The sequence below is a fragment of the Dipodomys spectabilis genome, unplaced genomic scaffold (genome assembly GCF_019054845.1).
Source record: "Dipodomys spectabilis isolate Male_0828 unplaced genomic scaffold, ASM1905484v1 ptg000215l, whole genome shotgun sequence".
Classification (NCBI taxonomy): Eukaryota; Metazoa; Chordata; class Mammalia; order Rodentia; family Heteromyidae; genus Dipodomys; species Dipodomys spectabilis.
In genome coordinates, this window is record NW_024870892.1 from 11,017,815 (window position 1) to 11,045,781 (window position 27,967).

Consider the following 27,967-nt stretch of genomic DNA (forward strand, 5'->3'; position numbering starts at 1 on the left):
ACTCGGGAGGCTGAGATCTGAGGACCGCGGTTCAAAGCCAGCCCGGGCAGGAAACTCCCTGAGACTCTTCTCTCCAATGAACCACTCAGAAAACCGGAAGTGGGCTGTGGCTCAAAGAGGTGGAGCGCACGCCTTGGGCTGAAGAGCCCAGGCCCAGAGTTCAAGCCCCAGGACCAACCGATTGATTAATCAATTAAAGTAATTCAAGTCAAGGCTTCTCCCCACACTGACACATTTCTGTGGGGGGAGGATCATCAGGGCAGGGGGGTCAGATATACTGACGCCCACCTGTCAGGACAGTACCCAACAGAAAACGTTGTTTGGGGGCCTCTCCGTGGGGAAGAAGTATCCCTCCTGTTGTAAGGTTCCTGCACCTGTGAATGGAAACATCTGTTAGACAGGCATCTAAGTGAGCCCCTGCAGGTGTATCTTTGGCTCAAGGATGTTCCTAACGGCACGCCCCCTCCCGAGGAAAGGAGCTGATAATTTCCTTCTAGGGTATGTTACACACACACACACACACACACACACACACACACACACACACACACACACACAGAGTGATGGTTAAGGACCCCAGATCTGTTTAAATTCCTGCTTCCTCATCGGGAAAGCGGGGGAGCGAGTATCACGTACCTTATATAGGGCTCAGGCGAGAACGTGGGGGGTGAGTAAAAGGTCTGGCATGTGCAACGCACGACATCAATGTCCGCTATTCTTCTTCGCAGTCCTGTGGGCGTCTCGCCCCCTAATGGTGAGAAAAGAAACTGCACCCAAAATGAGTGGGCGGGACATGACACAGGTGCAGCGGGAGCGATTGGCTGGGGACACCCCCGTCCCCCCCACACACACCCGTAGTGCACGGGCCTCCAGATCCTTAACCTCACCTGGGACCCCCCCCCCCCCGACACCCACTCTGTCAGGTGTGGAGAAAGCCGCAGGCCTGGCGTTGGCATCCGGTCGCGGCCACTTTAAAACCGTCTGAGGGTGGTGGGACAGCCCGAGGTCAGCTGGGAGGCCCCGCCCAGGTGGAGCGGTGGGGCGGGGCAGGAGGGCGTCGCTCAAGCGCCTCCAGCCAATGAGAAACAGACTTTGCAGCGGCGCCGCGTGTTGATCTTCCGTTTCCCAGTCTGAGTGGGACCGAAAAAAAGGAGGCGCGCGGGCGGGATATAGAGAAGGACTCAAAGCGCCGCCTCGCGATCTTCCGTTTCTGTAACCAAGTGGAGAATCTGACCTGGGCGGGCGGGCGGAAGAGCTTAGCTGGTGCAGAGTCCTTGCGTTTGTGTGGGTAAAAACGGCCACTGTGGTTGTTGAAGAGGATTAAGTAGGAGGGGGAGGTCAGGTGGAAAGCGATTACGAAACCCTTGTACTTAACATCTCCCTCCTTCACCTCATTCAGGACAGAGGGATCGGGTAAACTGAGGCTAGCCAAGGTAGAATCGCAACCAGAAGATCAGAGATGCCTACCCTCCCCAGGACCGGCTCCCCCACACAGCTCCTGCTCCAGAGCCACGCAACGCTCAAGCATCCCGGCGCACGCCCCCCCCAGCTCCGCCCTCCTCCCCTTCCCCCCCACCCCCGCCAGCGAGTTGGTGATGGAGGGGGGGGGGAGACTCAAGTTCTGGCGCGGGCGGCGCCGGCTAGCAGCGATCCCCTTCTGCCAGTGGCAGAGCCCGGCGGGCTGTGCACGGGGGCTGCGGTGTCCGGGGCCGGGGCGCTGGTCCTGCAGGGGCCCGGGGGGGAGGGGGAGCCCAGCCCCCCCGGTTGAGGCCTCCCCCGCCGGGCCTCCCCTCCCTCGCCTCCCCCCCTCCCGCCGGGCCGGCGCCATGCGGGGGGGCCCCGGCGACGCGGAGCGGCGGCAGCGCTGGGGTCGCCTGTTCGAGGAGCTAGACAGCAACAAGGATGGCCGCGTGGACGTGCACGAGTTGCGCCGGGGACTGGCCAGGCTGGGCGGGGGCGATCCAGACCGTGGCGCCCAACAGGTACCCCCCACACACACACCAGGACACCCCGCTTTTTGCGCACGACACACACCGCCCCCTTCCCCCCCCCCGGCATTCGGAGCCCCTGAGTCGGGGGTTGGGGGGGGCGGGAATGGCCGGGGACCACCTGTGGCTGGCTGGACCACAGGACCCCTGTCTGTCTGTCCTCCCTCCCTCCATCCCCTGCCTGGCATGATTCGATCACAAGACACGGCTGCCGGGGTGGGGGGAGGGGGCGCCCCACGGGCCTGCAACCCGCTGCCAGCCAGCACCCCGGCACCCCGCACCCCCTCCCACCCCCACAGACATCGGCCAGGGGACAGAGCCAGACCCTGCCCCTACACGCCCTCGTCCGGACCACCCCCCCCACCCCCCCCCCCTGCCATCCCACCTCCTGCGGACACACCCTGCCCACCCTCCAGGGGCGCCCTGCCCTCCCCACTGCCCCCGACCTCTGCTTCCAGTCCTGCCTGCCCTTTCCCCGGGACCTGGCACACTGCCCCCGCCTGGGATTTAATCCTGCCCGCAGCCACTGTCGGCTGGAAATGGATCCATCCGGGCAAGACCATGCCCTTCCTCCTCCAGCGTGCAGGTGATCGCACACCCATAGCCCCCGGGTGCCCACAGCTTCCTCCCAGGCTTTAATCCTAGCTCCTGGGTGGGTAAGGTGGAGGCCTGGAGCTGTTATGCTGGGTGAGCTGGGGTGATTTCTAAAGAGAGCCCTCCTTGTGCATAGGTTTTTACAGGTCAGTCTTTGGAGACCAAAACCAAGGTTAGAGCTGGGCCCTGGTAGCTCAGACTTATCTACTAGCTACTCTGGAGGCTGAGATAGGAGGACCAAGGTTTGAGGCTATCCCAGGTAGCCAAATCTATAAGACTCTTATCTCCAATTAACCATCAAAAAGCTGAAAGTGTTGGGCTGGGAAGGTGGCTCAGTGGTAGAGCACTTGCCTTGCATGCTCGAGGCCCTGGGTTCGATTCCTCAGCACCACATAAGAAAAAAAGCCGGAAGTGGCGCTGTGGCTCAAGTGGTAGAGTGCTAGCCTTGAGCTGAAGACCTGAGGGACAGCACCCAGGCCCAGAGTTCAGGCCCCACGACCGGACCCAAAAAAAAAAAAAAAACAAAAACAAAAAGCTGAAAGTGGAGCTGTGGCTCAAGTGTTAAAGGGCCAGCCTTGAATGAAACAGCTAAGGGACAGCCCTGAGTTCAAGCCCCAGTATTGGCACCAAAATAAGGAAATCTTAACAAAAAGAGGTTATGGTTTCTCAACTCCTTGACCTTCAGTTAGTTGACTTGGGAGGGGGCGGGGAGGGGGGGGGAGTTTGTAAGGAAAACTGGGCCACGATCCTGCCATGCACCTGGTTCTATGGCCTTGAGCATCTTGCTGAGAAGTGAGCTGTCCCCTTCCTTGAAGCCATATGGGGGGGGGGAACTGTGGGCCCCTTCAGATCTGTCCCTCTCCCCTCTCACCAGGGCATCGCGCCCCAGGGCGACGCTGACCCAGATGTGGGGCTTGATCTGGAGGAGTTCACTCAGTACCTGCAGGAGCGCGAGCAACGCCTTCTGCTCATGTTCCACAGTCTTGACCGCAACCAGGATGGTAATGCCGGGCTGTGGGCTGGGGCGGGGGAGGGGGGAGAGGATGGGGCTTAGTAGGGGCGGAACCAGCAGGGCTGGGGTGGGGAGGGTTTCTCCTTCCCGATGACTCACAGGCTATTTTGAGACTTCTCACCCCCAACTAGGTGTCTCTACACCCAGCCAGCCTGGCCCACCCCTTCTTCACTTCTGAAGTGAGACCCCTGGGAATACTCTCAGGGGTCCCCCCTGACCCCCAACATGTTGCTTTTATGTCCCCTCTCCCCTCCCTGGGTAAAGCATCTTGTGGGTTCTAAACATTGCCTCTTATTTTTCTGTGGCAAAGGGACCCCTGTATTAGCCTCTGAATCCACCCATCCATCCATCCATCCATCCATCCATCCATCCATCCATCCATCCATCCATCCATCCATCCATCCACCCATCCATCCATCCATCCATCCGTCAGGGGAACAGAGGACTCCTTAGCGCTGCCCATTGCCACTTCTCTGAGTCCAACGAGTCCAGGACCTCCCTGTAGTTCCAGATGGAAAGCCACCCCTGGGTTTCTTGATCCTCTGGTCTTGCTAGAAGGTCCCCATTTCCAGCTATCCTAATCTTTGGTTTTGGGGTCCCTCAGGGTCCCACTTCCTCCCCCCAACATTCCTTCCCCCACATCGGGGGCCCCCTTTTCTAGGTCACATCGATGTCTCTGAGATCCAGCAGAGTTTCCGAGCTCTGGGTATTTCCATCACCCTGGAGCAAGCGGAGAAGATTCTGCACAGGTGAGTGGAGAGAGGCTTGAAATTACAGATAACTCAGCCCTGCCTGAGCCCTGAGCCACCTGGATCTTCAGGGCCCCAGATCCAGTTCCAGGGAGGGGAGAGATGAGAAGTTAGGCTTCAGAGGCCAGTGGCTTTGAGCTCTCTGAGCCTCAGTTTCCCCCTGTGTAATGAAAGTCATGCTCTGTATTCTTTACTTTTTATTTGATTTCATGTGTACATCTGTGGGAGGGTGGAGGGAGGGCACAGAATCCAAGGGAAAAGGGTGGAAAAGTGCAGCCGTGGAGCACTGGGCATGGATGAAAGCAAACTATGCAACTTGTGGGTGAAGATGGGAGGGAGGGATTGGGAAAGAATGAGGGAACAGATAACACTGGATGAAAGGAAATGTACGCACTACCTGTTCGTGTAAATGTAACCCCATTGTCTATCACCTCAAAAATAACAAATTTTTTAAAATAATGAAGGTCAAGATAGGGCTCCTGATATACGAAGAATTAATACCAGGACAGCAGACAAGCCAGGAGACCTGATTCCAGCAGTAGTAGAAATGTGGTACCACACAGCCGGGTGCCTGTAATCCCAGCAACTCAGGAGGCTGAGGATCATGGTTCAATACCAGCCTGGGCAGAAAAGTCTCTGTGAGACTTTTTTGGGGGGAGGGGGGTCGGTTGTGGGGCCTGAACTCTGGGTCTGGGCGCTGTCCCTCAGCTCTTCAGCTCAAGGCTAGTGCTCTACCACTTGAGCCACAGCACCACTTCATTTTCTGAGTGGTTTCTTGAAGAGTCTCAGGGACTTCCCTGCTCAGGCTGGCTTTGAACTACGATCCTCAGATCTCAGCCTCCTGGGTAGCCAGGTTTACAGGCATGAGCCACCAGTACCTGGCTCTGTGAAACCAAGGAACCATTCAAAAATTGGAAGCAATGCTGTGGCTCAAGCACAGAGGTTCAAGGATGGTGCCCAGGCCCTGAGTTCAAACCCCACCTGCTGGCACTGATCCTGACCCATACCCAACCTGCCTCCAGCATGGACCGTGATGGCACGATGACCATCGACTGGCAGGAATGGCGGGATCACTTCCTGCTGCACTCGCTGGAAAACGTGGAAGACGTGCTGTATTTCTGGAAACATTCCACGGTGAGCTGAGCCACCTCCCAGCCCCTCACTGCCCGAGGAGCTGGGTTTTCTTTCCTAGGAAGGGATTACTGGGGCCTCTCTGGGGCTGCAAAGAGGCTGACCAGGTCTCCCAACAAGCAGGGAAGTAAAGCCGACCTCTCTTTCTGAGCTTTGAGTTCAAGAGCCTGTAGAACCATGTGGGGCATCTCTGCTCTCTGAGCCCCATTTTTATTTGCTTGGGGGACTTCTTGGGCGCACTGGAGGTGCCAGGAAGAAAGAGCTCAGCAGATGGAATTCTAGGCCTTCCAACCTCAACCCCTGGCTCTGCAGTGACCTCTGTCCCCCCTGATTCAAGGGCTGTGGCTGAATAGAAATGTCAGTGAGCCAGGTACAGTGGCTCACGCCTGTAATCCTAGCTACTCAGGAGGCTGAGATCTGAAGATCATGGTTCCAAGCCAGCCCAGGACAGGAAAAAAAAAAAAAAAAGTTGGAAGTGGCGCTGTGGCTCAACCTTGAGCACAGGAGCTCAGGCACAGCACCTGGGCTCTGAGTTCAAGCCCCAGAACAGTCTGGATGTGGGGAGAGAGCTTTGCCCTAGGTCCCGGGTTCCTGAGTGAGAATAGCCAGGGATCTGATGGTATCTGGAGGGGACCCCTCCTCACTCTTTGAGACCTCCATGTGTGACACCAGCGGCCCCTGTCCTCAGGTCCTAGACATTGGCGAGTGCCTCACGGTGCCGGATGAATTCTCAGAGCAGGAGAAACTGACGGGCACTTGGTGGAAGCAGCTGGTGGCCGGCGCAGTGGCTGGTGCCGTGTCCCGGACAGGCACTGCACCTTTGGATCGCCTCAAAGTCTTCATGCAGGTATAGGAGTCTAGGAGGGGGGATGCCCCCTACCCCGTCGTCTAGGCCCCAGGAGGACATTCCAAGCCCCTCCCCCTTGTCTGTCCACTCAGGTCCACGCCTCAAAGAACAACCGGTTCAACATCCTGGGCGGGCTCCGCAGCATGGTACAGGAGGGGGGCTTCTGGTCGCTGTGGCGGGGGAACGGCATCAACGTGCTCAAGATCGCCCCTGAGTCTGCCATCAAGTTCATGGCCTACGAACAGGTGAGGGGGCCGCAGGTCAGGTAGGGTGTATTTGGCATGGGGGGGGCTAGGGATGACACCTGGGATCAGCTTGGGGGGGTCCATATGTATGCCCCCCCGTGGCTGGCTGCTCCCCTACACTATGGCCACAGAAAGTAGGGTGAGCTGCTCCACCCCGGGGACCCTCACTCCTGCTTCTCCCCCCATCCCAGATCAAGCAGGCCATCCGCGGCCGGCAGGAGGCGCTCCACGTGCAGGAGCGTTTTGTGGCTGGTTCCCTGGCTGGCGCCACGGCTCAAACCATTATTTATCCCATGGAGGTGAGAAGGAGGGGCCTGAGGGTGGAGGTTCCGCTGGGGTGGGGTGGGGTGGGGTGGGGTGGCAGCCCCTGGGATCTCTCACCATGGCACGGTAAACCTATGTATGCTCTGGCTCAGAGCCCTCAGTGCCAGAAAGCCAGGCAAGTTCACGTCCAGCCACATGCATGGCAGCCAGCCATGGTGCATTGGCTTCTTTGAAGAAAAGGATGTAGCTGGGTACCAGTGGCTCTCGCCTGTCACCCTAGCTACTCGGGAGGCAGCGATCTGAGGATCACAGTTCAAAGCCAGCCAGGCAGGAAAATCTGTGAGACTCTTATCACCGATTAACCACCAGAAAGCCAGAAATGATGCTGTGGCTCAGTGGTAAAGTGGTAGCCTTGAGCTGAAGAGTGCTGGGACAGCACCTAGGCCCAGAGTTCAAGCCCCAGGGCCGACCAAAAAAAAAAGAAGAAGAAGAAGAAGAAGGGGCTGGGAAGGTGGCTCAGTGATAGAGTGTTTGTCTTGCATGCATGAGGCCCTGGGTTTGATTCCTCAGCACCACATAAGCAGAAAAAGCTGGAAGTGACCCTGTGGCTCAAGTGGTAGAGTGCTAGCCTTGAGCTGAAGAGCTGAGGGACAGTGCCTAGGCCCAGAGTTCAAGCCCCACAACTGACAAACGAACAAAAAAAGGGGGCTGGGCGTTGGTTACTCTCGCCTGTAATCCTAGCTATTCAGGAAGCTGAGATCTGAGAATCACAGTTCAAAGCCAGCTTGGGCAGGAAAGCCAGTGAGACTCTTATCTCCAATTAACCACCAGGAAACCAGAAGTGGCACTGTGGCTCAAGTGGTAGAGTGCTTACCTTGAGCTGAAGAGTTCAAGGACAGTGTCCAGTCTTAGAGTTCAAGCCACAGCTAACAAAAAAAAAAAAAAAAAGAGGAATGGATGCTTGTCCCGAAGGGTTAGCCTTTCTACATTGTTAGGTTTCAGACAGAAGATCATTAGGATACTGAAAGCAACAGAACACTCAGATAAATGAAACCTAGAGGTAAGAATGACAGGCCAGATGTGGTGGCTTTGGGCTCCCATCTGTCTCATGACTCAACATAGCTGCTTGTGCTCACTAATCACATTCCACATACCAGTCAATAAGGGGGTATGCACATAGAAAAAGGAATCTCACCCACTTTATTTTTTCCAGTACCAGTGTTTGAACTCAGAACTTCAAGCTAGCTTGGCTTGTCACCTGGTGCTTTACCACCTAAACCACCCCTCCAGCTCATATTTTTACTGGTTAATCAAAGATAGGGTCTCATATGGATTTTTCTTCCTGGGCTGACTTTGAATCCTGATCCTCTAGCAATCAGCTTCCTGAGTAGCTAGGATTATAGGCATGAGCCACTGGTGTCCAGCTAAACTCCTTGGTTGGTGTGTGTGTGTGTGTGTGTGTGTGTGTGTGTGTGTGTGTGTGTGTGTGTGTGTGTGTGTGTGTGTGTGTGTGTGTGTGTGTGTGTGTGTGTGTGTGTGTGTGTGTGTGACAGTCCTGGGATTTGAACTAGAGGCCAGGGCGCTGATCTTGAACATTTTTACTCAAAGCTAGCACTCAACCCCTTGAGCCAAAGCTCTACTTTTGACATTTTTCTGGTCAATTGGAAATAAGACTCTCACAGCCTTTCCCACCTGGGCTAGCTTCAAACCATGATCCTCAGCTCTTAGCCTCCTGACTAGCTGGGATTAACAGGTGTGATCCACAGGTGCCTGGCAAAAATAAATTCATTTAATTAATTAAACTTAAAAATTTAACTTGTTTTTCCCAAAATGTCTGCTCCCAGGAGTGGCTGTTTCTGGGAATGACTCTAGGGACAGCTTTTCCAGGAGTAACCGGCTTCCCCCCAGGTACTGAAGACACGGCTGACCCTACGCAGGACCGGACAATACAAGGGGCTGCTGGATTGTGCCAGGCAGATCCTGGAGCAGGAAGGGCCTCGCGCTTTCTACCGTGGCTACCTGCCCAACATGCTGGGCATCATCCCCTACGCAGGCATCGACCTGGCCGTGTACGAGGTCTGTGGGCAGCCTGCCCGCCCGCTCTCCCCTGGGGGCTCGCCCCAGAGTCATTCCTTTCCCTCTCAACCCACTTGACCTCATATAGCTGCAGAAACATAATCACAGGGTGAGCCTTGGAATCCAGGGGAACCCCAAAACCTCCAATCCCCACTCTGCTACTTACCATTGCAAGAACCTTTTTTTCTTTCTTTCTTTCTTTTTTTGTGGTGGTCCTGGAGCTTGAACTCAGGGCCTGGGGTGCTGTCCCTGAGCTTTTTTGCTCTAAGGCTAGTACTCTACCACTTGAGTCACAGTGCCACTTCCAGTTTCCTGGTGGTTCATTGCAGAAAAGAGTCTCTCAGACTTTCCTGCCCGGGCTGGCTTTGAACTGTGATCCTCAGGTCTCAGCCTCTGGAGTAGCTAGGATTCCAGGCCTGAGCCACCGGCCCCCGGCTTTTTTCACTCTTTCTTTCTAGTCTGCGCTGCATACTACAGAGTCAACAGCTGCCCCTCCTCTCAGGTTCTCTGTCCTGCCATCCATGCTCCCTCCCTGGCCAGCATCTAGCCATGACCACCACTCGCTCAGTCAGCCATGCAAGCACGCCCTGTGCTTCCACTCTGGAACTATCATCTATGGCTGCACGTAGAAGCTGAGACCCAACCCACATAGCTCAGCCATCGACCAGCAGAGGATAATTGCAGCTGAGCCTGACAGGTTCCAAGAAACACATGAAACAGGTCCCTTGAGCAGGGTGCCAGTGACTGATGCCTGCAATCCCCGAGGCTCAGGAAGCTGAGATCTGAGGATCATGGTTCAAAGCCAACCTGAGTGGAAAAGTCTATGGGACTCTGATCTCCAGTTAACCACCAAAAAGCCAGAGATGGATCTGGGGGCTCAAGTGGGAGAGTACCAGCCTTGAACAGATAAAGCTAAGGGACAGAGCCAAGGTCCTGAGTTTAAGCCTCACTACTGATGGCACACACATACACACACAAGACAGATCACAGTAGGTGGAAGGGGTGGAGGAACTCCTGGGAGTTGGTGGAGCCTGTTACTATTACCTGTTAGGTACACAGTGTGTGCAAAGGCCCAGGGGTAAGGAGGTATTTGGCCTGGCGGAGGAGGGGAAGTCTGGAGCAAGGAGACCCATTAGAGCAAACAATAAAAGTAAAGGGCTATCCAGGACCTCATGGAAAGGATGTGACTATTTCTCAATACAGGAAGACACCTTTGAGGGTGTGAGCAGAGAGAACTCCATTTAACACATTCAGGAGTTAGTAATCTAAGAAGCTTGAGAAGCTGTGCACGTGTCCTGCAGTGTCAGATTTGTTAGTCCCTTACAGGCTCTGCAGTAAAAGGGTTTAACTTTTATTTTTCTTATTTTCAATGCTGGGCATCAACTCCAGGGCCTTGCACAAACTACTCAAGCCTCCACCTCTGAGTGACATTGCCAGTCAATCCATCCCCCATCCAATATCTCTTTTCAACAGAATAGTTTTCCTTTTCTTTTCTCTTTTTTTTTTTTTTTGGTCAGTCCTGGGGCTTGAACTCAGGGCCTGCGCACTGGCCCTGAGCTTCTTTTGCTCAAGGCTAGTACTCTACCACTTGAGCCACAGCACCACTTCTGGCTTTTTCTGTATATGTGGTACTGAGGAATTGAACCCAGGGCCTCATGCATGCTAAGCAAGCACTCTACCACTAAGCCACATTCCTAGCCCGGAATAGTTATATTTTTTTTCCTTGTTCTTTTTTGTGCTGGTCCTGGGGCTGGAACTCAGGGCCTGGGTGCTGTCCCTGAGCTTCTCTTGCTCCAGGCTAGTGTTCTATCACTTGAACTACAGCACCACTTCTGGTTCTTTCTGAATAGCTTCCTGCCCCAGCTGGCTTCAAACTGTGATCTTCAGATCTCATCCTTGGTAGGGGGCTCATCCCCAGAGCAATTACCTAGCATATGCGAAAGGCCCTAGGTTCTACCTCTAGTGATACTGTATGTCTATATAGAAAGAGATCGATGAAAAGAAGGCCAGGTGCCAGTGGCTCATTCCTATAATCCTACTCAGGAGGCTGAGATCGGAGGAAAGTCTGTGAGACTCTTATTGCCAATGAACCACCAGAAAACTGGAAGTGGAGTTGTGGCTCAAAGTGGTAGAGTTACTAGTCTTGAGCAAAAAAGCTCAGGGACAGCGCCCAGGCCCTGAGTTCAAGCCCATGACTGACCAAAAAGGGGGGGGGGGGGGAGGAGAAAAAGCAGGTATAGAGGTACAATGGCACACATCAGTGATCCCAACCACTTAGGAGGCAGAGATGGTTAGGATTGTGGTTTTAGGCAAAAAAAAAAAAAAAAAGAGATTCCGATCTCAACAAAACTAGCCAGGTAGGGTGGTTTGTTTCTATAGCCCTATATATACTTGGGAAGCCTAGATAGGACTACAGTCTGAGACTGGCTTTAACAGGGAAGTGTGAAACTCAACAGCCAAAAAGGGCTGGAAGTCTGACTAAAGGGTAGTGGGGCGTGGTTTAAGGGAAGGGGCGTGGTGGATGGCAGAGCCACCTGTGTAGCAAGAGTAAGATCCTGAGTTCAAATTCCAGGGCTGCCAGAAAAAAAAAAAAGAAGAAGAAAAAGAGGTAACAATCTTTAGGTACAAATTTCTGTTCTTATATGGCTCAGAATGATTCTCACCTTGATTCTAGCTTTAGGTAGGTAGGGTCCTCTGAGTCACAGTTATTTGGAATTTTCCAGCGGAACCTGGTAGACATGGCTGTGAAGGCTTGCAGTTGCTGCGGGCTGTCAGCGCTCGGGCTGTTGTAATCCAGTACAAATAAGCAAGCAGCTGGTTAAAACAACAGAAATAGTGCACAGTCCAGGAAGTCAAAAGTCCACTTCAAGTTGTTAGGAGTGCCACACACCCCTGGAACCAGCCAGAACCCTCCTGCATCTCTTCCTGGCTTCGCCTGGTCTTGGACCTGTTGTTGCTGCTCCTTTTTTGTATTCAACCTGAGGTCTCGCTATATTGTCCCAAGCTGACTGAGAACCACTGGGCTCCAGTGATCTATCTCAGCCTTCTAAGTCACTGGGACTACAGGTGTACACTACCTTGCCCAGCAGCATTCCCATCTCTGGCGTCATCTGGTTCTCTCCTTCAGATGTGTCTCTGTGTGTCTGTCCTTCTTCCATTGTTGGAGAAAGTATCTTATTGGCTGGGATTACAGGTGTGTGCTACCATACCCAGCTTCTCATTGTGAGGTCACCTGTCATACTAGAATAATAGCCCACACTACTTATCTCTGCTGATTACCTCTGCGAAGAACTTACTTGTAAAAATTCCTCCCCAGAAGACATTGGGTGATGTGGTAATGTCAATATGTCTTCTGAGGCTGCACAATTCAAAACACTTAGAAGTGTGTTAGCAAGCAAATCACCCTGTTGGCAGGCAGAGCTCCAGCTCCCCCTTGAACCCACACTGTCAAAGGAGTGAAAGGGCTGGGGTGCTGACACACAAGTCAGTTTCTGGGCAGTAGTGATTTTCCAGTACTTTCTTCCAGTTCCTGACTAGCCCTGATACAGGGAAGAACCTGGGGTTGGTGGAGCTTGTGACTGGAAGTTAGACACTAGGAGGTTGTAAGAGCGGCAGTAAGGGATCTGGGCCTCCACCGTGGCTGCCACAGGCACCTGCCACCAAAGGTGTGTTTCCTGTGGCCTGCAAATAAGCCATCACACACTGACTTCAGGCACCATAAGTGTTATTTCCTTACAATTAGGAAGATCACAGTCCAAAATGGAAGTCATGCTTGAAGGGATCCTTCACATCCATCCCAGAGGAGCACACTAGCCTTAACATGCAGATGTTAAGAGACGGGATTTTTCTTTTTTTTCCTTCCTTTTATTTCTCTCTCTCTCTCTCTTTCCTTTCTTCCCCATCTTGGAGCTTGAACTCAGGGGCTAGGCGCTGTCCCTGAGCTTTTCTGCTCCAGGCTAGCACTCTACTACTTGAGCCACAGCTCCACTTCGGCCACTTTGGTGGCTAATTGGAAATAAGAGCCTCAGAGATTTTCCTGGCCAGGCTGACTTTGAACCACGCTCCTCAGAACTAGGATGACAGGCGTGAGCCCCCAGCATGTAGCTGAGGTATTTCTTCTTGATGGCTTCGCAGGAATCTTCAGATTAGAGGCAAAGTTTCAGTACCTTTTCCAGCTTCTAGAGGCCTCGAACGCTTCCTTTGCGTTGTGGCCCCTTCCTTTCTCTTCAGAGGCTGGAGCAAAGTATCCTTTCTTCCTGCCTCTCTCCATCCCTTCTTCCTTTCTCTCCCTCCTTCCTCTCCTCCCCTCCCCGACTTCTCCTCCTTCCTCTCTCCTCCCTTCCCCCCACTCCTCTTCTCTTCCTCTTAAGGTGTGGGGATGGAACCCAGGCCCTTAGCACATGCCAGGCATATGTCCTATTCCACTGAGCTTCAACCCCAGACCCTTTCTTAGTCTTAACCAATTCCTTGTGCTGACATTGGACTGACCCGAGATAATCCAAGATAATCTTCCCCCTTGAGCTCCTTAATCCCACCTGTGGAAATCAGAGCTGCGGGGAGGGCGGGGGGGGGGGGGGGGGGGTGGAAACGGGTTACTTGCGCAGCGGTTCTGGGCATGCGCAGGCAGCGTCCGCGGGGTCTGCCCTCGCGCTGCCGGGTGCCTCCGAGTTATGGGCATGCGCAGACAGCGTCTGTGAGGTCTTCCCCGGGCAGAGCGAGGCTGCGCGGAGCCTTCGGGTTGTGGGCATGCGCAGACCGCGTCCGCGGTGCCTCGGGGTCCTCAGGGCCCGCGGCCGGCTACCCGCCGGCCCGCCCGCACCCCTAACCCCCTTCTCCACCGCAGACCCTGAAGAATCGGTGGCTCCAGCAGTACAGCCGGGAATCCGCGAACCCCGGGATCCTCGTGCTCCTGGCCTGCGGCACCGTCTCCAGCACCTGCGGCCAGATCGCCAGTTACCCCCTGGCGCTGGTCCGGACCCGCATGCAGGCCCAAGGTGAGGCGCTCGGGGCCGCCGCCCTCCCCGGCCCCCGTGGGGTAGAGAGGCGGGGGCTGGGGTGACCCGGATGCCCACCGCCGGGCCTCAGCGTGCCCCTGCGTGTCGAGGGAGGAGAGGCCTTTCCCCCCAAGGTGTGAGGAGCCGCTTAGCGGATCAGCAGAGGCCGCCATTGGCGGGTTATATAGCAGGAAGGAGAATCTGGGAACGGGGATAAGGAAGCTCAAGACCAGGCTGGTTACTGGTTTTTGTTGTTGTTTTGTTTTACCCAGTCCTGGGGCTTGAACTCAGGGCCTGGTCACTGCCCCTGAGCTCCCTTGGCTCAGGGCTAGCACTCTACCACAGCACCACTTCCAGATTATTTTGTGGTTCTTTGCAGATAAAAGTCTCACAGACTTTCCTGTCCTGGCTGGCTTTGAACTGCCATCCTCAGATCTCAGCCTCCTGAGTAACTAGGATTACAGGCAGGAGCTGTTGGCACCCAGCTTGTTTTGTTTTTGTTTGCTTGCTTGTTTTTCTGTTTCATGGGTTCGAATTTCCTTAGGAATCTTTTGTTTGTTTTTGGTCATGGAGCTCCAACTCAGGACTTAAGACGCTGTCCCTGAACTTTTATGCTCAAGGCTAATGAGCCACAGTCTCACAGACTTTCCTGTGAGTCCTGGCTGGCTTAGAACCATTATTTTCAGATCTCAGCCTCCTGATTAGCTAGGATTACAGGTATGAGCCACCAGTACCTGGCTTCTTTGGGAATTTTAGCATTTGTATTTCATGATTCTTCCCAACACCTTCCCTCCTCCCCCAAGAGCTATCCGACTATCCACAGCCCTGAGAGAAAGAAAGAGGGTGAATAAAGGATTGCACAATTAAGTATTGGTTCAGGGTTGAATACAGACAAGGAGGAACCTTCCCTTAGCCAAAGTGCTGCAGAGGACCTACTGAAGACCAGCTTTGGAATAGGTTGGAAAGATGGCCAGGAAGAGGAAGGAATTGACTTCCAGGAAGGGGATGTTTCTGCCATTTGCCCACCACGTATACACGCACACACCTTGCTCTGTTTCTATTCATCCCCCGAATTTGAGGACTTGAGATTGGCAGCCGATTCCAAAGCCCAGGAAAGTCCAGAGTCTGTGTACTAAGTCCCACTGTTAGTCTAACCTTCATCCCTCCTGCTGCCCACCTGACCCAGCTCTGGGGGGGATGGGAAGGGAGAAGTAAAAAAGGGAGCTTCAGCCTTACCTGGGCCCCTCCCCACCCCTCTCCCAGCCTCCATGGAGGGGGCCCCGCAGCTCTCCATGATGGGCCTGCTTCGTCACATCCTGTCCCAGGAGGGCGTGTTGGGGCTCTATCGGGGCATTGCCCCCAATTTCATGAAGGTCATTCCAGCCGTGAGCATCTCCTATGTGGTCTACGAAAACATGAAACAGGCCCTGGGGGTCGCATCCAGGTGAGGGACCCGGAGCCTACCTTACCCCAGATCCCACACCCTTAACCATAGCACCCCCTGCACTGACATCCTCACCCACTGGAGATGAATGGCCCGACCAATGGATCCCAGCCCCCTCCCCCCACTTCAGCCACTGGATTCCAATACCCCAAGTCCAGATCTCAAATTCCCCACCCAACTGCTGGATCCCGCACCTCAGCTGAACCACCAGGATCCAAGGTGTCCACACCCCAGACCTTAATTCCTTGTCCCTCAAACCCCTAGGTCCTGCATTCCTGAAGGTGGGTCCCTGTTTCCGTAGCCCACCCACTGGGTCTTGAACCCATACGTCTTAATCACTGGGTCCACAACAATTAAGTGGCTGGATTCCAATACCCCGTCCACAGGAGCATGTACCCCCCACCTCATCACCCAGACACACACACACACAGAGCCACCAGATCTAGGGCCCTTTGTTCAGTACTGGATGGCAGATTCCCCAGGCTTGCCATGCCTTGTGCCCTGCATCTCCAAGCTCAGCCACTAGGTTTTGGATGTCGAGAAACCTCAACTGCTGGATCCTGATGGTGCCATGCCTAGATCCTGGGACCTCACCACTGGATCCCAGATCCCCTCATCCCTACCACTGGATTCCTGTATTCCTTTACCTGGACACTGGATCCCAGATCCTTCCACTTCACCTGCTGGATTCCCTCTGTGCAAGCCTATGCTCCTCAACACTGGATCTCAGATTCCCAAACCCAGCCTGCTGGCTTCTGGCTCCTCAAGTACAGAAGCCAACCAGTACAGTAAAGTGGGTCCCAGTAACTGCAGCTGCTGGATCCCAGATCCCTTCACCCCAGTCACTGGCCACTGAAACTTCTGGGCAAACAAGGTAGAGCCTAGTTCTCCCAAGCACTGGATCCCAGGCCCTTAATCCCCTTCTCTCCTGTACCACTAATTCTCAGATCCCTAGTCTAGACCCCAGCAGCAGTTCTCCCCACCCCCAGATTCTAGGCACCAGCCCTGTCCTGCAGCCTATTCTCTACAGCCTGGGGGATGGTGGTCCCACGTTAGACAACCCAGGAGGTCCACCCATGTCTGGTTCATGGCAGGGGGAGGGATTTCTGCTGCCTGCCCCACCTCTCACCCAGGCCACACCTCCTGCTCTCCCCCCAGGAAGCTGTCCCACCCCAACCTTGACAGCTCTCTAAACCAGGTCCCTCCGGAGATTCAGTTATCTGTTCCTGAGACCAGGGACACACAAAGGGGACCTCCCCCAAACCCACCATGGTCAGGCTTGAAAGAGTCATAAGCCAGGAATGAATCCACACAATATGCCCTTCCCAATTATGCAAAAACAAATCAATCTAGAACCGGGGTCTATTTTTCTACCAGAGAGAGGAGTAAAGCCCCCTTTCCCACCGACCCTGACCCCCAACTCCCCTATCCCCTCCTCCCATTCCTTCTCACTTTATAGTTGGGTGCTGAGCCTAGGAAAGCATGGGGACCCCTCTCTACTCCCCATTAAGGGACAGTGAAAGAAGGACTGATGTACTGGGGGGTTGGAGGACCCCCTGGCTCCCACTACCCTTCACTTTTACCATGTCCCCCCTCCTGCCTGTATTATTTCAAAGGAAAAGAACAAAAGGAATAAATTTTCTAAGCTCTTTCATTGTGTGTGTGTGTTTCTTTCTGAAAAGAAAGTGGCGTGCTAATGGCATGGCATCCAGGTCCCCAGAAGTAATGCAGGTGGCCAGCCTCACACAGCTGCAAAAGATACGAAGCTCCTCCCTTGTGTGTCCCAACCCCCACCCCCTTTCCACATCCACCTACAAGGCAGAGCAGGGCCAGGATGTAGGCATTATATATGGCCCTGCTAGGTTTTTTTTTTTTTCTTTCTTTCTGAGAAATGAAGGTTTTGTTTTGTTTTTGGTGGTACTAGGGTTTGAACTCAGTTATGCATTTGCTAGAAAGATGCTCTGCCACTTGAGCCACGCCCCTACCAATCAGGCCACGCCCACTACAGGATCCTCACCCTACATCTTGTGTCTTGCCATCTGCCACTTGAGTCTCCTCGCTTCCAGTCCAGTTTCCTTGCTTCATGCTTGGGCCTACATTGTAGGGGGTGGCATGTGTGGCCTTGATGCCTAGCTGTGTGCTTCCCTTGTAACTGGGATTTTGAGTCATTATACCAGCCTTATATTTTTATTGTTCTCTAATTCCACATGCTTACTGTTTTTTTTTAGGGCTAGAATGATATATTACTACAAACTGGGTGACTTTAAAAAAAAAAAAAAAAACAGAAGCTAAGCCAGGTGCCGGTGGCCCATGCCTATAATCATAGCTACTTAGGAGGCTAAGATCTGAGGGTCATGGTTCAAAACCAGCCCAGGCAGGAAAGTCCATGAGAGTTTTTTTTTATTATTGTGAAAATACAGAGGGGTTACAACTACATGGACAAGGTAATGAATACATTTCTTATCAAGCATTGTTGCCTCCTCCTTTGTTTCCCCTTCCTACCCCTTCCCCCTCCCCCTCCCCCGTGAGACTTATCTCCAACAAACCAGCAAACAGAAATGGCACTGTGGCTCAAGTGGTAGACTGCTCACCTTGAGCTGAAGAGCTTTTGGACAACGTGCCAGGCCCAAAGTTCAAGTCCCACAACCAACTAAAAAAGAAAAAAAAAAAAAACCATAGAAGCTGTCTGGGCACTGGTGGCTCACACCTGTCATCCTAGCTACTCAGGAGGCTGAGATCTGAGGATTGCAGTTTGAAGCCAGCCAGGGCAGAAAAAGTCCCCATAAGACTCTTGTTCCAATTAACCACACAAAAACCAGGAGTGACACTATGGCTCCAAGTGATAGAGCACTAGGCCTTGAGCAAAAGCAGCTCAGGGATAGCACTAGACCCTGAGTTAAAGCCTCACAACCTGGGGAAAAAAATTCCAACCCAGAAGGTTTTTGTTGTTGTTGTTGTTGGTAGTGGGGCATGAACACTGGGCCTGGGCTCTGTGCCTCAGCTCTTCAGCTCAAGGGGAGCGCTCTACCACTTGAACCACAGTGCCACTTCCAGTTTTCTGGTGATTTATTAGAGATAAGAGTCTTGTGGGCCTGGAGCCAGTGGCTCATGCCTGTAATCCTAGCTAATCAGGATGCTGAGATCTGCGGGTTGGGGTTCAAAGCCAACCCAGGCAGAAAAGTCTGTGAGACTCTTATCTACAATAAACCACCAGACAACCAGAAGTGGCGCTGTGGCTCAAGTGGTAGAGTGCTACCTTGAGATGAAGAACTGAGGGACAGCACCCAGGCCCAGAGTTCAAGCCCCACAACCAAAAAAATGTCTCATGGACTTTCCTGCCTGGGCTGGCTTTGAACCATGATCCTCAGATCTCACCCTCCTGAGTAGCTAGGATGACAGGCGTGAGCCACCAGTGCCCAGTGCAAAGATACATTTTTATTGTTTTATTCATAATAGCTAGATGGTAGAAACAACCAACACAGACACTGGGGGGTGAACAGATAAGCGATGATCAATCTATCCACACACTGGAACATTACTCAGCCATGAAAAAGGAGTTTCTGACACTTGGTCCAACATGGAGGGAGTTGAGGACACGGGGCATTCAGTAAGATGGCAGACACAGGACTTGTTCACAGGAGCTCTCTAGAGGTATCGGGTCTGCAGAGAAGGCAAGTAGGATGAGGGGTTCCCCAGGCCAGGAAGGGAGTGACGTGTTGAAGGGGGAAAGAGCTTCATTGTGGGAGGTGGAAAGTTCTGGAGGTGGAGGATAGGGAGGATTGCAGTTCAAAGCCAGCCCCTGCAGGAAAGTCCCTGGGACTCTTAAATCCAACGAACCACCAGAAAACCCGAAGTGGTGCTGTGGCTTAAGTGGTAGAGTGCTAGCCTTGAGCAAAAGAAGTTCAGAGACAGAGAGCCCAGGCCCTGAGTTCAAGCCCCAGGACTGGCAAAACAAAAACAAAAAACAAAAAAACCCTCAAACTAACGTCATGCTCACAGGTTCCAGGAGTTAAGACCTGAACACTTCTTTTGAGGTACATGTCAAGTCCTAAGCAAGCATTAAATTCATTGTAGAGAAATAGAAATGAAGCGGGGTGCTGGTGGCTCACGCCTATAATCCTAGCTACTGAGGAGGCTGAGATAGGAGGATCGCGATTCAAAGCCAGCCCGGGCAGGAAAGTCCATGAAACTCTTCAATGAACCACCAGAAAACCGGAAGTGGCCCTGTAGCTCAAGTGGTAGAGTGCTAGCCTTGAGCTGAAGAGCCGAGGGACAGCGTTCAAGCCCAGAGTTCAAGCCTCACAACCGACAAAAAAAAAGAAAAAAGAAAAATAGAAATGAGGGGCTGGGAAAGGTGGCTTTGCCTAGCATGCATTAAAGCTTTGGGTTCGATTCCTCAGTACCATAGATAGAAAAACACAGAAGTAGTACTGTGGCTCAAGTGGTAAAGTACTAGCCTTTAGCAAAAGCAGCTCAGGGACCGTAGCCAGGCCCTGGGTTCAAGCCCCAAGACTGACAGAAAAAAATAGAAATGACTGGAGAGATAAGAGGGGGAGAGAGAGAGGGGAGAAGCTAGGATTCTAGGTATAAGCCACCTCACCCAGCTATCTCTTCTGGCTGTGTATGTGCTAGTCCTGGGGCTTGAACCCAGTGCCTGTGTGCTGTCCTTAAGCTTTTTTGCCCAAGGCTGGTGCTCTATTACTTGTGCCACAGCTCCACTTTTGGCTTCTTGGCTAGTTTCACAGACTTCCCTACCTAGGCTGGCCTTGAACCTTGACCTTCAGCTTTCAACATCCTGAGTAGCTCAGAATTACAGGAGGGAGCCACCAGCACTTGGCTCTTTAAAAAACAAATGTCACTAAGCCTATCATGGGGTCTTTTATCTTCATGACATCCTCCGACACTAATCACCTACCAAGAGTCCACGTCCAAATTCTTTCTCTACTGGGGCTTGAACTCAGGCCCTCAGCACTGTCCCTGAGCTTTCTTTACTCAAGGTTAGCGCTCTACCACTCAAGCCACACCTCTACTTTCTGGCTTTGTGCTGCTTAATTGGAGATGAGTCTCTTGACTTTCCTGCCTGGGCTGGTTTTGAACTACAATCCTGAGGATCTGAGCCTCTTTGAGTGGCTGGGATTACAGATGCCAGCTTTCGTTCTCCAACTTCTAGCCCCCTGGGTGGGGAGTTTCAGCATGAGACTTTTGGTGGGACCCATTGAGTTGGCAGTGATGCACAGTGGCTGCTCTGGGTTTGAGAACATGGGCCACCATACCTGCGAGGTCACAGGGGCCTCTGTGACCTCATCGCCTCCTGGACTCCGAATTTACAAAGCACCCCAGGAGCTACAACCTATGGTGGCAGGGTCACATTCCCTAGGGACGTGGGTCTGTATGTCCTGACCTCCAGCCACCATGGGAGATGATCAGGAGCAAACGAAGGAATCTTGCTCTAGGGTCCATAGGCTGTTCAGGAGGGTCAAGGGTTTAGTGACCAGAGCGAGCCCTGCCTCCCCACCCCCGCCCCCACCCCTGCCCCCCAACTGGAACCCAGGCTGCACGCACGTGTACGGGTACGTGTTCGGGCATGTGTCTGAAAGCCATCTTGAACATCCCCTGTCCCAGCAGGTGAGTGGGGGCAACATGGATATCTCAGGGCCTGGACTGTAGGGGGAGACAACCAGAATGATCTAGAATCATCCACGTGGGGGCCGTGGGCACAGAGACGCATGACGAGGCTGGTCAAAGCTGCTCTGGCCTCAGGTGCTAGACACGGGGGAGCAGCTGATGGTCCCCGTGGACGTCCTGGAGGTGGACAACGAGGGAGCCTTGTGGAAGTTCCTGCTGTCGGGAGCCATGGCAGGGGCAGTGTCACGCACAGGCACAGCCCCTCTTGATCGAGCCAAGGTGTACATGCAGGTGCGCAGGGAGGCGGCCCAAGCCCATGGGGACATCACAGGTGAAAGTGGCATTGGGGGCGGGATGGGAGTGCAGCTGGCAGTGGGGTTTTCTCGTGGAGGGGTGAGGAGACTGGGAGTTGGGAATGACAACAGCACTCACAAGGGTATGGTGGCACACACGTGTAATCCCAGCTACTCAGGAGACCGGAAAACTGAGGCTCAAGGTTGTCCCTAGGTAAAAAGCGGGGAGAGCCTATCTGAAAAACAAGCTAAAAAACAAAAAGGGATTCCTGGCTCCAAGTGCAAGGCCTTGAGTTCAAATCCCAGTATGAAGGCCTGAGGACAGGAGGCAGCGGGGGTGGCGGGAGGGAAGCTCTATATGGGTAGGCAGCCACATGGGGCCCAGGGAGGCTCCTTGGCCAGGAACTGTGGTGGAGAGGAGTGACGTCTGAATAGGACAGGCAAAGACGGGAGTTGGGTTGGAGGGTTTGGAGGGTGGGGTTTGGAGCTGGCCTTAGGAGGAGATAGAGAAGTATGTGGGCAGTGTTGCAGATCATGTGTGCGCATGCGTTGCACCTGTGTGAGCCAGTTCCCCCCCTCGCCCCCCGCCCCCGGCCAGGTCTACTCCTCCCAGGCTAACTTCATGAACTTGCTGGGGGGTCTCCGGAGCATGGTGCAGGAGGGGGGTGTGCGCTCGCTGTGGCGAGGTAACGGCATCAACGTGCTCAAGATCGCCCCGGAGTATGCCATCAAGTTCTCTGTCTTTGAGCAGGTAGGGGGCCTCGGCCAGCTTCCCCCAAACCCCCACCACCTCCCACCCCAAAATACAAACCCCACAGTCTCATCCCAGCCTTCCTGGCGCCCCGAGACCCCCAGCCCCTCCCACTGGATGGCTTTGGGGGTGGAAAGGCAACTGGAACCCTACTCTCTCCCCACCAGTGTAAGAACTTTTTCTGTGGCGTGCACGGCTCTCCGCCATTCCAGGAGCGCCTCCTCGCGGGCTCGCTGGCTGTGGCTATCTCTCAGACCCTCATCAACCCCATGGAGGTGAGAGGATGCTGGGCCCACACACCCTGCCAGCCAGGGCCTGGCCCTGCGGCTCCCCCTCCCCTTCCTCCTCTACCATAGGAGATGGGCATCCATCCTTTACTCCAGATGCCCATTTCAACACCACTTCCAGAATGGTCTCATCTCCCAAACCATCCAAGATGCCACCTCTGTGATTTGTACTTGCCTTTTATGTATAGACTTTCTCTTGCTTGCTTGTTTGCTTTTCTTTCTTTCTTTCTTTCTCTCTCTTTCTTTTCTTTCTTCCTTTCTTTCCTGGTGCTGTCCCTGACCTTTTGTGCTCAAGGCCTGGCACATTGAAATTAAGAATGTTGGGCTGGGAAGATGGCTCAGTGGTAGAGTGCTTGCCTTGCATGCATGAGGCCCTGGGTTCGATTCCTTAGTACCACATAAGTAGAAAAAGCTTGAAGTGGCACTGCGACTCAAGTGGTAGAGTGCTAGCCTTAAGCTGAAGAGCTGAGGGACAGCGCCCAGGCCCAGAGTTCAGCCCCACAACTAACAAAAAAAAAGAAAAAAGAAAAAAAAGAATCTCATAGTTTTTTCTACATGACCTGGCTTTGAATCACAATCCTCAGACCTCAGCCTCCTGAGTAACTAGGATTATAGGGCTATGATTATAGGCATGAGCCACCAGCGCCCACTTGGATGCATTCTTACTGATGAAGCCCGCAGCTTACGCAAGTGGGGCTGAGATTGATGGTTGGAAGGATCTAACATGACTTGTGTTGTAAAAGACTTACATGACACTGCTGCAGGAATCGCTTCACAGACCAAAGAGTCATTTTCTACACATCCTTCCTTCTCCTCTCCGGCCCTTGGCACACCTGACCAGGTTTCTATGCAGCCCAGGCTGGCCTGGTCTGGCCGCCATTCTGCCTTCAGCCTCCTGAGTGCTGGGACTACAGGTGTGCATTGCCATGCCCAGCTCCCGCTGATCTTTTGACTGTTGACCTGGCCTGACCCTCTGTCCTCTTCATTCTCAGTTTTCCAGGATTAGCTATGAGGGATTCCCACCATAGTCAGCCATGCTCAGGATCACCTGAGTTTTCTCTGCTATGGCAGGTAGTCCAGCTTTTATGCGATTGTAGTTTCTGGTATTTGGATACAGGGTTCTTTTGATTATTTCTTTCTTTCTTTTTTTTTTTTCTGTCTGAGACTGGTTCTTGAACTTGATACCTGACACTTTCCCTCATTGGCTAACATTCAACCAACTAAGCCATGCCTCCAACCCTGATAAGAGATTTTATAAAAATTCGGCCAAGTGCCAGTGACTCATACCTGTCATCCTAGCTACACAGGAGGCTGAGATCTGAGGATCGCAGTTCAAAGCCAGCCTAGACAGGAAAGTCTGTGAGACTCTTACCTCCAATGAACCACCAGAAAACCAGAAATGATACTGTGGCTCAAGTGGTAGAGTGCTCACCTTGAGTTGAAGAGCTCAGGGATAGCACCCAGGCCCAGAGTTCAAGCCCCACAACTGACCCCCCTCCAAAAAAATCTGGTGACAGATAGGGAATGAGTATCCTCATTTGATTAGGGAAGGCCCACCTAGTAATTTCTGCTCATTACCTGTAAGTCACTGCTAGCACGATGGTGCATGATGTGACCTGGGTGCCTGGACATGAAATCCAGGGAGCAGGTGACAGATCTGGGTCCCAAACCCGGCATGCGATGGGGACACAGTCTGTCACGGACAAAGGTCACAGAGAAGGTGGGAGCAACTGATCGGCCTTCCCTCCCCAGGTGCTGAAGACGCGGCTGACCCTACGCAGGACAGGCCAGTACAAGGGGTTGTTGGACTGCGCCAGGCAGATCTTGGAGCGTGATGGCACCCGGGCTCTGTACCGTGGCTACCTGCCCAACATGCTGGGCATCATTCCCTACGCCTGCACAGACCTGGCCGTGTACGAGGTGTGTGTTCCACAGGGATGTGGGCTGGCCTGGGCAGGGCCCCCGCTGAGCTTTCTCCTGCCCATCCCCCTTAACCCCCACTTTGTGTGCTGGTCCTGGGGCTTGAACTCAGGGCCTGGGCACTGTCCTTCAGCTTTTTAGCTCAATACTAATGCTCTGCCACTTGGGCCACTTCCAGCTTTTTGCTGGTTCATTGAAGAGAAGAGTCTCAAGGACTTTCCTGCCCTGGCTTTGAACTTGGATCCTCAGCCTCCTGAGGAGCTAGGATGACAGGCATGAGTCACTGGTGCCTGATACCTTTCTGTCTTTCAAGTATTTCATGAATTTGTCCTTGGCATGTAGTTGTGTGTATTTCAGGGGTTCACTGTGCACACAGTGTGTGATGATCTGGTCACCAGTGGTGGCTTAGACAGTTCCCATTTCTTTGTGCTGAGGACAGTAAACAACTTCTCTATGGCTGAGTGTGGTGTGGCTTGCCAGCCACCCAGCCAAGTGAGCAGGAATTACATAGGATTATAGTCCAGGACACAGGCAAAAACACTCAAGATCCTATTAAAACAAAGAACCAGAACAAAACAGGCTGAGAGCATGGCTCAAGTGGTTAAGTGCCTGCCTGGCAAGCACTTAACCAAAAATATTTTTTTCTCCCCACCAGTCACTAGTGACCATCACCTGTAATCCAAGCTTCTCAGCAGGAGACTGAGACCAGTTCAAAGCCAGCTTGGGCAGGAAAGTCTGTGAGACTCTTTTTTTTTTTTTTTCTTTTTCTTTTTTTGTCAGTCATGGGTCTTGAACTCTGGGCCTGGGTGTTTTCCCAGAACTCTTCAGCTCAAGGCAAGCACTCTACCACTTTGATCCACAGCACCACTTCCGGTTTTCTGGTGGTTTATTGGAGATAAGAGTCTCAAGGACTTTCCTGCCTCAGCTGGCTTTGAACGGCAATCCTCAGATCTCAGCTTCCTGAGTAGCTAGAAATCCAGGTGTGAGCCATCGGCATACTGCTGAGTCTGTGAGACTCTTATCTCCAATTAACCACCAAAAAGTCAGAAGTGAAGCTGTGGCTCAGGTGGTAGAGTACTAACCTTGAGCAAAAAACACTCAGGGACAGCGCCCATACCCTAAGTTCCAGCCCCAGGACTCTAGTACATACTAGCTTTTTGAGACAGAGTATCTCTAGGTATAATCCTAGAATGGCCATGGACTTTTTCCTTTGCTTTCCTAGTGAGGGGATTACAAGCGTGTACCACCAGGCTTATCCCTACTATTTTGAAATGTACAACCATGATTATGGTTGTAGGTTATTCCTCCTATCCAACTGTACCAATAACCGTTAATATTCCTCTCTCCATCCTTCTCCTCCCCTTCTTTAGTCTCTGAAAATCACTATTCTACTTCTATGAGACTTGGTTTGTTTGGGGTTTTTTTAGCTTTTGATGCATTTATCTTCCTGAGCTTCACTTATTCCACGTTACATAATATCCTCCAATTCTATTCATGGTGCTGTAAACAAGAGGACTTTGCTCTTTTTTATGCCTGAGTAATATTCCACTGTGCATGCAAACCATCTTTTCATTTATCCATTCTTGGCTTTATGAATAGCGTTCTTGCCTCTTCCTTTGGCAGATGCTCCAGAGCTTGTGGCTGAAGTCTGGCAAGGACATGGAGGACCCCAGTGGCCTGGTCTCTCTGTCGTCTGTAACGCTTTCCACAACCTGTGGACAAATGGCCAGTTACCCACTGACTTTGGTGCGCACCCGGATGCAGGCAGAAGGTCAGGCTGGCCTCAGTGGCCACTACATATGCCCTTATCTGCCTATATTGGAATTTGTTTATCCTCCCAGACTCTCCTCACTGATACACTGAACTCAAGCCTTTTTTTTTTTTTTTTAGCCTGTCCCAGGGCTCTAACTCTGGGTTCGGGCACTGCCTCTGAGCTTTTAATGCTCTAGGCTAGCACTCTAACACTTGAGCCACAGTACCACTTCTGGCTTTTTCTGTGATTCATTGGAGATAAGAGTCTCATGGACTTTTTTGCCCTGGCTGGCTTCAAACCACAATCCTCAGATCTCAGCCTCCTGAGTAGCTAGGATTACAGGTGTGAGCCACCAGCACCCAGCCCCACTAAACCTTTTACTCACCCCCACCCCTCCAATCTGACTCTAGCTTGGGGGGGAGGGGGAGTCAGCAAAACATCCATCCACAAAAGATCCCCACAAACTCCTCCAAGATGTGGCTCAGGCCCCCAATCTCACTCCCCAAACACCCCTCCCTTAAAAACAAAACAAAACAAAAAAAACTCTCTCCAATTAGACCCAGCCCATAGCTTGTCTTGTTCCCACAGACACGGTGGAGGGCTCCAACCCCACCATGCGTGGAGTGTTTCGTCGGATCCTGACCCAGCAGGGCTGGCCGGGGCTGTATCGAGGCATGACCCCCACGTTGCTCAAGGTGTTGCCCGCGGGGGGCATCAGCTACGTGGTATATGAAGGAATGAAGAAAACCTTGGGTGTGAGCTGACACCGCTCAGAACTTTCAGGAACTGCAAGACCTAGTGTCCTTAGATCCCAAAAAAGTCCTCCCAGCCTCAGGCTCCCAGGCAGTTCAGAGGGCTTGGGTTAGAAGACCACTTGGGTTTCTTCCCCATGGTACAGCCTGAGTCCTGAGTTTGGACTCTGGTCCGGGTTCTGCTGGATCGTCCTGGCTCTTAAGGCTGTATAACTGATGACCGTTCAGACAATTAGGAATAAAGATGGGGTTCTGCAGGATGTGTCAGGGGTACCTGGGTCTAGCCAAAGGCCTTGGATCTTCGGGTCCAGGGTGTGGGAATAAGAGACTGAAGAGAGTAGAGAGCGTGGCATGGGGGGGGGGGCTGGGACCCCTCGGCCCTGAGGAGGGAGAGAAGGGAAGAATGGGTGGCACCAGGGAGGTTCTAGACTGGGGGGGGATGCAAGGGGTTTTCCCCTAGCTCCCAGGCCGCCACACCCCCGGAAGCACTGGTCCACGGCTTCAAGCGGGCCACGTGCAGGACAGACCCAGCCCGGAGCCTGGGGTGCTAACTCCGACGTCAGGCCTTGAGTTCCAGCAGCCGGTCACCGTCGCCCACGTAGGCTGCCATTCACTCCGGTTCCAGCCAATCCCCCCACGCCGCTGGGTGCCCGGCTCCGCCCTAATGCAGCTGCGCGTCCACTGGCTCCCACCAAAACTGGGCAATTGATTTCTTCCATGGCTATTTGCCCATTCTCGGTGTCAGTCAAGGGATATCCCGCCCCTGCCCCTCAGCCATTGGCTTAGAAGTCAGGGCTGGAAAAGGATTCTGGTTAACCAGAAAAGCATGCCCAAATCCAAGCTCCATCATCCAGAACTTGTCAGGGATTCGATTAAATTGACTGTCAATCTTTAAAAGCACCTCCTTCCTCCTGTGTTCATTGGCTGAGGTTCACGACTATCACGCCGAGCGCCCGCCAAACCGGCGCCGCCTCCCAGTCCACGTGACGCTTTGGAACCATCCACCAGATTCTGAAGCCACCCCTTCAATCTAGAACTCACGCTTCACTGGGCTTCCTGCCGTCTGGAATCGCCACGATCTGCCTTCGCAGGGCCGACAGCCCCCAGCCCATTGCCTTCTAGACCTGTCGGTCACTCGGTGTCTCCCGCCCACTGCCTCTCGCGGCGCTGCGATTGGCTGATGACCTCCAGGGCTCGCGATTGGTGCGCGGGGAGCGAAAGCCGCCACCTATTGGCCGGGCC

At 53.2% G+C, this 27,967-nt stretch overlaps 3 protein-coding genes and 1 long non-coding RNA gene across 6 annotated transcripts in view; 3 read left to right on the plus strand and 1 right to left on the minus strand.

Moving 5' to 3' along the window:
* The window catches only part of Dennd1c (DENN domain containing 1C), a 37,226-nt gene extending 14,568 nt beyond the window's left edge, over positions 1–22,658 (plus strand). Inside the window, exon 23 of the mRNA XM_042697044.1 lies at positions 22,623–22,658. The gene's annotated coding sequence lies outside the window, so the exon portion shown is untranslated. The remainder of the gene's footprint in view (positions 1–22,622) is intronic.
* On the plus strand, positions 1,594–16,998 carry Slc25a23 (solute carrier family 25 member 23). Of its 2 annotated transcripts, none has more exons than XM_042697049.1 (11): positions 1,594–1,982; positions 3,457–3,583; positions 4,256–4,343; positions 5,366–5,477; positions 6,163–6,321; positions 6,414–6,566; positions 6,758–6,865; positions 8,739–8,906; positions 13,750–13,900; positions 15,164–15,344; positions 15,859–16,998. In XM_042697049.1, the coding sequence occupies exons 1-11, from the start codon at positions 1,596–1,598 to the stop codon at positions 16,220–16,222; spliced, it is 1,998 nt and encodes a 665-aa protein (XP_042552983.1). In that variant the 5' UTR covers positions 1,594–1,595; the 3' UTR covers positions 16,223–16,998. The 2 variants fall into 2 exon arrangements, with proteins under 2 accessions (XP_042552983.1, XP_042552984.1); XM_042697050.1 differs by having other exon boundaries at positions 1,595–1,982; positions 15,785–16,000.
* Positions 21,114–27,023, plus strand: Slc25a41 (solute carrier family 25 member 41). Of its 2 annotated transcripts, none has more exons than XM_042697054.1 (6): positions 21,114–21,260; positions 21,861–22,013; positions 22,181–22,288; positions 24,053–24,220; positions 25,844–25,991; positions 26,562–27,023. In XM_042697054.1, exons 1-6 carry the CDS (start codon positions 21,129–21,131, stop codon positions 26,735–26,737), a joined length of 885 nt encoding a protein of 294 aa, XP_042552988.1. In that variant the 5' UTR covers positions 21,114–21,128; the 3' UTR covers positions 26,738–27,023. The 2 variants fall into 2 exon arrangements, with proteins under 2 accessions (XP_042552988.1, XP_042552990.1); XM_042697056.1 differs by lacking the exon at positions 21,114–21,260 and adding an exon at positions 26,304–26,317 and having other exon boundaries at positions 21,897–22,013; positions 26,573–27,023.
* LOC122122731 lies at positions 25,734–27,864 on the minus strand. The gene is made up of 2 exons (XR_006150202.1): positions 27,767–27,864; positions 25,734–25,932 (listed from the first exon to the last, which is right to left on the minus strand). It is a non-coding gene; the product is annotated as an uncharacterized LOC122122731 (long non-coding RNA).
* Between the last annotated feature and the right edge of the window lie 103 nt (positions 27,865–27,967).

Excerpts from the sequence above, each read along its gene's own strand:
- Slc25a41 (XM_042697054.1), top strand. The coding sequence starts at position 21,129 with ATGGTCCCCGTGGACGTCCTGGAGGTGGACAACGAGGGAGCCTTGTGG. Across the intron at positions 24,221-25,843 it reads CAGACCTGGCCGTGTACGAG|ATGCTCCAGAGCTTGTGGCT; the intron begins GTGTGTGTTCCA and ends TTCCTTTGGCAG. Across the intron at positions 25,992-26,561 it reads CACCCGGATGCAGGCAGAAG|ACACGGTGGAGGGCTCCAAC; the intron begins GTCAGGCTGGCC and ends TTGTTCCCACAG.
- Slc25a23 (XM_042697049.1), top strand. The coding sequence starts at position 1,596 with ATGGAGGGGGGGGGGAGACTCAAGTTCTGGCGCGGGCGGCGCCGGCTA. Across the intron at positions 4,344-5,365 it reads GCGGAGAAGATTCTGCACAG|CATGGACCGTGATGGCACGA; the intron begins GTGAGTGGAGAG and ends ACCTGCCTCCAG. Across the intron at positions 5,478-6,162 it reads ATTTCTGGAAACATTCCACG|GTCCTAGACATTGGCGAGTG; the intron begins GTGAGCTGAGCC and ends CCCTGTCCTCAG.